Below are 8,086 nucleotides of genomic sequence, written 5' to 3' on the forward strand. Positions count from 1 at the left end.
CTTCTTTTACTATGATAAATTGGTTTTATGCATGGACCAAGTAATCCGCTTATTTGATCAATTTTTGTGCTATGTAGCTATTAAGTGCGATCTTATTTGAATACACTTTGGGCGCCATGGGATCTTTCTACAAGATTCAAGTGATCAATGATGATAATGAGGAGCAACTAGGATTTGTGAGGGTGAGACAAGATACACTTAGGCCCACTTTTTCTCAAGTTCGAGAAGAGGTTGAGGGTGATGAGATTTTGTGTGGAGTCTTTGAGTTCATAGATGATGATAAGTATATCTTGAACAAGAGACAAGAAGAGCGTTGGACACTAGATGATAGACTTCTAGTCCGGATCAAGAGGAGTGCCACTAATGTAGAAGGGACATCTTCTCCGAGTAAGAGACAATGCATTCAAGCAAATGTTGAAGAAAATCATGATACTCAAAGCAACCCATGTTCAAGGATTTCTAGTACATTATTGAGCGCAAGTGTTCTAGAGCATTGGCAACAAGAATGCGATAGAACAAGATCAAAGCTGAAAGTAATGAATATCCCAAGGGATGATAGGTTTGAGTTGCATACAGAAGACTTTGATGGGCAGCCCCGTGTACGAATATGGTGTCATGAATGTGGTTCTTTATATGGAAAAGGCTTGGTAGAAGGGAAGAAAGATGCTTATAATTGCTTCGCTAACTTCATGAGGACCCACATATTGGAGAGCAAAAAACATGAGAAGAATTACATGGCTTTTCGTGGGCTTCGAAAAGAAGCTATGCACCATGGAGTCACTGAGCATGAAGAGGGTGATAGACAAGTCATAGAGGATTCAATAGAGAAATTGCATTCTTATATGGCAACAAATGAAGGTATTATTGTTAAGTTCTGTTCATAAGTTCAATATGTCTTTAGAATAGAGTTTCAATTTTATAACATTTTTTAATCATGTCTTGTGTGTACATAGGCTGGGATTTTGAGGTCGTAGAAGTGACACTACATGATTTGAAAGACAAGAGCTTTGTTCGAGTGAGATGTAAGTACGATGATGCATGGTTGCCCTTATGTCCTCCAAGGTCTGATTTGCATACAGTTCTTACCGAGCACACAAAGTCTAATACCCATAACAAGGCAGTTGCAAAAGAGAAGGAAAGGTCCAAGCCATTGTTCACGGGTTACGCGGGCGTCCTCACAAGGAGAAGAAACACGATCCAAAGCAAATATCACTCAATAATTTTGTGGTTTCTACAAAAATTGCAAGCTCAACTACTATGGGTGGCTCCTCTTCTCTCAATAACCATGAAGAAGGTGAAACGTACACTCCATATTTCGTACCCTACCAAAGGTATACCTGAAGAGCCAATTGAACATCTCAGCAAGATAGTTAGTACACTTGTCCTCCTCCAATCTGCGTGTTCTTGAAATAAACTCCTCTTGCACGATAATGGGACTTCTCCATGCCTTGTGTGCTAAACATATCTAGGGACCCATACTTATTCATAAAATACGCACCATGAGCATAAAGAATATGCTACAGTTAAAGTTGGATCGAGTTAGCCCCATGGAAACATGGTACAAGATAAACATTATAAATTTAGAAGAGGCATACCATGTAATGTGTTATGTTCGTTTTTCCCCAGGATGTCACAACAGACTTTCTCCCCAGGATGTCACAAGTCCTTCCAGATCTCCCACGCTTTCTCCTCTTATCCTACCTGATTGCTTAATCTTCTACCAAGCTTCTTTGGGGGTTTCGCAAAGAATCTTCGAGCTTTCGCCCCACTCATGGACACCTATTGAGAGCAACCTCATGGCTGTCCCCTGCGCCCTTAACTACTATCTTAACATTCCCCCCATGACATCCCAAGGAGTTGAGTAGCTCCTCTACTTTACCCAATGCTTCTTTTGATGACTGAGTTGGTTTCATGGTGAAGGCGTAGTCAATGTGAAGCTTGAGCAAGCGATCAAATATTTGCATAGATGCATGCAAGGTGCAAAAGTGCACATTGTCATGTGGAAAAGTAAGTATTGGATTCCATCTTGGTAGAAAAACATCATGGGGACTAGAGTATAACTAGATAAATTTGAGGGGAAAAGGTTCCACACTTGGTAGAAAAAGGTACAATTTCATCTTATGAGAGAAGGAGTATGGGGAGTTGTTAACGGCACAGAGGAGAGACCAGAGAGTGGAGCTAAAGCACTTGCATGGGATGAAAAAGGCATATGGCACCATGGCACTTGCATTGCATTACGATTTCATTCACTATGTTTATGAGTGAAAGACATCTTTAGAAGCTTGGGAAACACTTGATAAGCAATTTGGCCCACAAGATAAGCATTATAAAATGACTTTGGTCATAGAGTTTTTTAAGCTTCAACAAAATGGAAAAGATATAGCTATGCATATTAATTATCTTAAAAGCATTATGTCACAACTTGCTTCTATTAAACTTCCTATTGAGGAATATGTAGTCACAATTGTTTTACTTACTAGTTTAGATGAGAATTATGACAATCTCATCACTACACTTTCAAACCTACCTACCATCACTTTGGAGGGAACCAATATTCTAGCACTGTAAGAAGAAGAAAGAAAGAGGAAAGCAAGGCTCAACAACAATGGTGGATCTTACTTCACAAAGGTAGCTAACTACAACAAAGGAGGCAACAACAAATGACCTAACAAAGCATCATCATTGATCCAAGACAAAGCAAGGACGAGATGTAGCATTTGTAAGAGGACCAACCATGATGAGAAAGACTTCTATTTCAACCAAAAGAGCCAAATCAACTTTGTTGAGCACAAAAAAGAAGAAGAACCAAAGACTCCAAATGAGGCCAACCTCATTGAAGAATCATGGGACTCATGGGCCTTCTGAGTCACACCACAAAGATCACACTAAACATGAGCCAAATCCTTTTATCTCATCCTCCTTTAAATCCACAAAAGTAAGCCTAGTCATGGATGGTAAACTCATCATAGATGAATAGCCACTACAAATATACATCCATTATAGATGGCAATGTACGAAGCTTGCATAAGGGATATCACATGGAGGGGGGTTTGTTGCATAAAGCCATGTAACATCCATTGGTGTAAATTCATTACATTATTCTAAAAGGTTAAATAAACCTTACCTAGAAATGAAAACAGCCAACTCTCCTTAATCATCTCTACCACACCCTTAATTAAAGGGCAATTACCCCAAATCAAGGGGAGCAAACCGTGTATGAAAATAGCCTATTTAAAGGCTCAATTCAATGAAGAAAGTGGAGAGAAAGTGTGTCTCTTTTCATCCAATTGTACTCGCCTCTCTTAATTATGTTCTCAATTGAGTTTGCAATTTTAATAGCTCTTGCTTAGCATTAATGGTACCTAAGCTAGGTAATTATGATCCTCCTTAGCTTCTTTCCATCATTGAGCTTATGCATTAAGCCTATACGTAATGCTGAATGCATAATGTATTAAGCTTATGCTTTAATGGTTAATGTAATAGCATTAATGCATAATACATTGCATTATTGCATTAAGCATTAATGCTTATGCATTCAACATTAATGCATAATGCATTAAGGTTATATGCATTATGGATAATGCATTAAGCATCATGCATAAGCATAATGCAATATGCATTAAGCACTAAGCATTAATGCATAATGCATTAAGCATTAAAGCATATTGCTTAATTCATAGAGCATGCACATGCTCTATGTAAGCTATGCATGCATATGTGAGCTATGTAATGTTTTTATGCATAAACTTTTTTATGTAATGTATGCTCTATGTGAGCTATGTTTTATGTTTTTATGTAATATTTCTTTGCATATAGATGTGGCCATCATGGGGTTTATGACCAACGGACCAAGATCGGATATATGGAGGGACATCCTCTAGTACAACGCCCATACCCATAGATGACCCAGATTTGGAGCATATTTTAGAGGCACACGCAGCTTGGAACTACGTGAACTGTAGGTACGAGGCTGAGCAATTGAGTCACTCAGGCTTATCCCCCTGCCTATTATGTGCCTACACGTCAACTATCGCACATCCATGCTTCCCACTGCCTTCCCTACCCTTTTCAATTCTACTTTGCCTACCCCCCTCATACTACCAATTTCCCTACTCCTCACCCTTTTGCTCCTCCTAGTGCTTAGCACCCTCCTATCTTATCCATGGTGCCATCTTCTTAGTATGTGACATCCTTACGACGCTACTTAGATGGTGATAGCTCGAGGGCTTCTCAGAGCCATCGGCGATAGAGTAGTGGGGGAGATGGGTGCGGTGGATGCTTTGGGGGAGGTGCACGGTCAGCTTTGCCTATGGTGAGAGAGAGAGAGAGAGAGAGAGAGAGAGAGAGTTAAAGAGAGATAGAGAGTAGGTGAGAAAAAGATAAAAAGAGAGTTCAAAAGAGAGAGTTAGACAAAGGTAAAGAAAGTGCATTAGAGAGAGAGAGAGAGAGAGAGAGAGAGAGAGAGAGAGAGATTGTTAGAGAGAAAGAGAGATTGAGATAGAGAGACAAAGAGAGTTCTAGATAGAGAGTTGGAGAATTAGAGAGAGAACTTTTTTCTCTAAAAGATATTTTGTTTGATTAACGAGACTTTTTTAAAGGAAGAGGGAGAGAGGAGAGACAGAGAAAGTAGAATTAGCATAAACAAAATGTTTTTTGTTTTTGTTTTTGTTTTAAAAGCGAAAAATATAAAAGAGCGAGAGACAAAGACGCCACTCGTTATAATAAAGCACATGATTGTGACATGTGAGATCAGTCAAATATAAATTATAAAATATATCTAAACAAAACCATCCAAAGCCAAGAAAATATAGGGTATAGGCTATATTTAAATAAAATCATACAATCATACGCACAGTGATCCAGAGGCCGTCGCGTTAGAAGTGCTCAGAGAACTGCAGAGTGATACAGTGAGGAAATGAAGAGAGCAAGGTGCTCGCATTTAAACCTTCACTAGTGACTCACGGTAATCCCGTGACAGGAAAGGGTCAAGCCTTGACGTCTCTGAGCTCCTTCCCTTCCTCAATGTTGGTTGCATCTAGCTAGTTTGTTGGCATCCATCACGCACAGTGATCCAGAGGCCGTCGCGTTAGAAGTGCTCAGAGAACTGCAGAGTGATACAGTGAGGAAATGAAGAGAGCAAGGTGCTCGCATGCTGTCCCGATGTTCAATCAAGCAAGCCAGCTGCTTGTTGCATTCTCAATCATAATATTGTGGAACGGCGCAGTCAGGGGTCTCCAATTCCAGCATGCAACATTTGACACCCCAGAGGACATTGCCAATATTTCCTTTGTGAAGCAAGGCGCTTGGTACAAAGGTCAGGACGCATTTTACAGCGTGCCCGCCATCTGGCTTAATCCAGATCCAAGAGTAGCCGATACCAGAGCATACAGCAACATAGGCAAAATTGTGTACAAAGATCGCATCCAGTTCATCGACAACAGTGTGCCCAACAGGACCGCCTCTTTCAACACGTCCTTCAGCTTCCGAATCATCACAACAGGCGCCTATGGAAAGTCTGGCAGTGGTATGGCCTTCTTCATTTCTTATTATGATCAAGCGCCGGAGCATAGTGACGGGAGAGCCTTTGGCCTCGTTTCTAATCAAACACTCTCTCCAGCAAAAGGGTTATCTCAATTTTTCGCTGTGGAATTTGATACCTTTCTATCCCTTGAGTATAAAGATCCGAGCTCCAGCCACATCGGAATCGATATCAATTCTTTGATGTCCTCGAACTTCACCGATACTGCAAGGCCCGGATCTTCTTCCTACCCAGAGCTCTACCTCTACAACAACTACACCTTCACGGCATGGATAGAGTACAACGCTTCCAGCAGCCTCATTCAAGTTTGGATGACCAACTCCACCTCTCCTACTCGTCCTCTCCAGCCTTGCCTGCAGCTGTATTATGATCTCTCGAGTGTTTTTCAACAGTCTATGTATGTTGGGTTCTCAGGCACAAACAAGGCGGGCGAAAACGCCATGGAAGGGATTGCTCTTTATTCATGGAATTTTAGTAGTGACGACCTTACACCACTGCTTACCGCAAATTGCAAATCCTGTCAAAAGATCAGTTCCAAGCTACTTCTAGCTCTCGCTCTAGCTATAGCAGTCTTCTTCGCGGTGGGTGTATGTGGTGTATTGGTGTGCATTAAAAGGAGGAGGATAAAGCACAAAGCAAGATCCCGTCCAAGCAATGACAGTAGAACCATACAGCTTGCCTCGAGCACCATGCCGCGCTACAGCTACAGAGAGCTAAGCAAGGCTGCTCATAGTTTTGGTGATAAGGGCAAGGTGGGTGAAGGTGGGTTCAGTAGTGTGTACAGGGGTACCCTATCAGATGGATCGACGGTTGCTGTGAAGAAGCTAAAGGAGGGTTTGAGAAGGGAGGCCGAGTTCACTTCGGAGATCAGAATCATCAGCAACATTCGCCACCGTAACTTGCTACAGTTGCGAGGATGGTGCTACGAGAAAGGAGAAGCATTGCTAGTGTACAACTACATGAGTAATGGTAGCCTGGACAGCTTTCTCTTTGGCAAGAAGAAAGGCACTCTGCAGAGTGAGACAAGGTTCAGAATACTTGTAGGGGTGGCTGCTGCTTTGGAGTACTTGCATGGTGGTTTAGGGGAGTGTGTGCTGCACAGAGATGTGAAGGCGGCTAATGTGCTGTTGACAGATGATTTCGAGCCAGTCTTAGGTGATTTTGGTCTTGCCCGCCTCATCAGCCACAACCAGTCGGTCACCATGACGGCCGCAGGGACACCCGGTTATGTTGCCCCGGAGGTAGTGTACACGGGCAGGGTCACCGATAAAGCTGATGTGTACAGCTTCGGCGCACTTGCCCTGGAGGTAGCCTGCGGGCGCCCAGCCATAGACGGTTCTCTGCAACCTCAAGAAATGCGGCTGGTGAACTGGGTGTGGCTGCTTCAGCAAAGCAACAAGCTCATGGAGGCCCTTGACCCAAGTATCCAAAGTGACATACCAGCCCTTGAAGAGCACCAATGGAGGTGTGTTTTGCACGTTGCTCTGATGTGCTGCCACCCTTCACCCGAGTCTCGACCCACCATGAGACAGGTTACCCAAGCTCTTCAAGATACTAGCATGCTTATGCCTCTACCCACAACCAGGCCAGTCTACCCTACGAGCCCAAATTGGTCTATGTTATACTCTTCAAATTCAAACATCGTATCTACATCTGGGTCCTTCAATTCTCGGTCTTCCAAAACCCTTGGATGTAGTTCTGGCTCTGCACTTCCCTCAGAGGTATGTGGCTCCTCTACACGTACTACAACAACCCTTGGCTGCCCGGGTGCCTCTGTGCCTCCCGTGTTAAAACATTAACTAGGAACTCGTGGCAATGGCCACGATGTAGATAATGTAAATTTTTCCTTCCAAAAAGCTTCAACCTGTAAATTTGTTTGTAAAAGTGATTCGTGGACCTTGGATTATGGGAGCATGTGTAACACACGACCATATAATTATATTCCTCTTTCAATTGAAACATCATTGTCTTGGGGCACACATTCAAAATAAAATGGCTAGGGGAAAGGCTTCTAGTGTTTACTTTTGCAACCTGTGAAAGTTGCACGCGCCACTGGTGCTGGTATGTTTCGTTCCTATGTTAGCTGTTTTTGCTATTTTTTTGGTCAGTCAGCATTAGGTAGCCTTTGGACATCTTTTGGGCCTTGTAAGGATTCCTAATTTTTGGGATTAAGGCTAAAGAGGAGACAAGGGCAATAAAGAAGCCTACTTTGAGCCTATAGTTTGCTCTTTCTAGCATATGTAGTTTTAGGGGTCTAAAGTAGTCATTTTCTCTCTCTTGTAGCAAGCACTTTACACATCACCAAGCTCGTAACTAGGGGGGAGGGGGACAAAATAGTGATTTTGTTTTTCATTTTGCTAGGTTTTTGGCTTCGAAACTTATCCCTCATCCTTACATATATCAAAAATTCAATTTTCAATCTCCGTTCCCCTCCAAAACCTCCTCTATCCCCTTAAATGTGACATCTTTTTCTCTCTCATTTATTGCCTCTACTTCCCCTACCAAATCACCCTCATTAAATGCCTCCAAATTATCCTATCACTTTCC

At 42.3% G+C, this 8,086-nt stretch overlaps 1 protein-coding gene across 1 annotated transcript; it reads left to right on the plus strand.

The window, feature by feature from the left end:
• The first annotated feature begins 5,018 nt into the window (after positions 1-5,018).
• LOC147642152 (L-type lectin-domain containing receptor kinase IX.1-like) lies at positions 5,019-7,443 on the plus strand. Its single transcript, XM_086773647.1, has one exon. It carries the CDS (start codon positions 5,128-5,130, stop codon positions 7,336-7,338), a length of 2,211 nt encoding a protein of 736 aa, XP_086629773.1. The 5' UTR covers positions 5,019-5,127; the 3' UTR covers positions 7,339-7,443.
• Positions 7,444-8,086: the final 643 nt, after the last annotated feature.

The sequence above is a fragment of the Cibotium barometz genome, chromosome 1 (assembly GCF_041138505.1).
Source record: "Cibotium barometz isolate CiBa-2024 chromosome 1, ASM4113850v1, whole genome shotgun sequence".
Taxonomy (NCBI): Eukaryota; Viridiplantae; Streptophyta; class Polypodiopsida; order Cyatheales; family Cibotiaceae; genus Cibotium; species Cibotium barometz.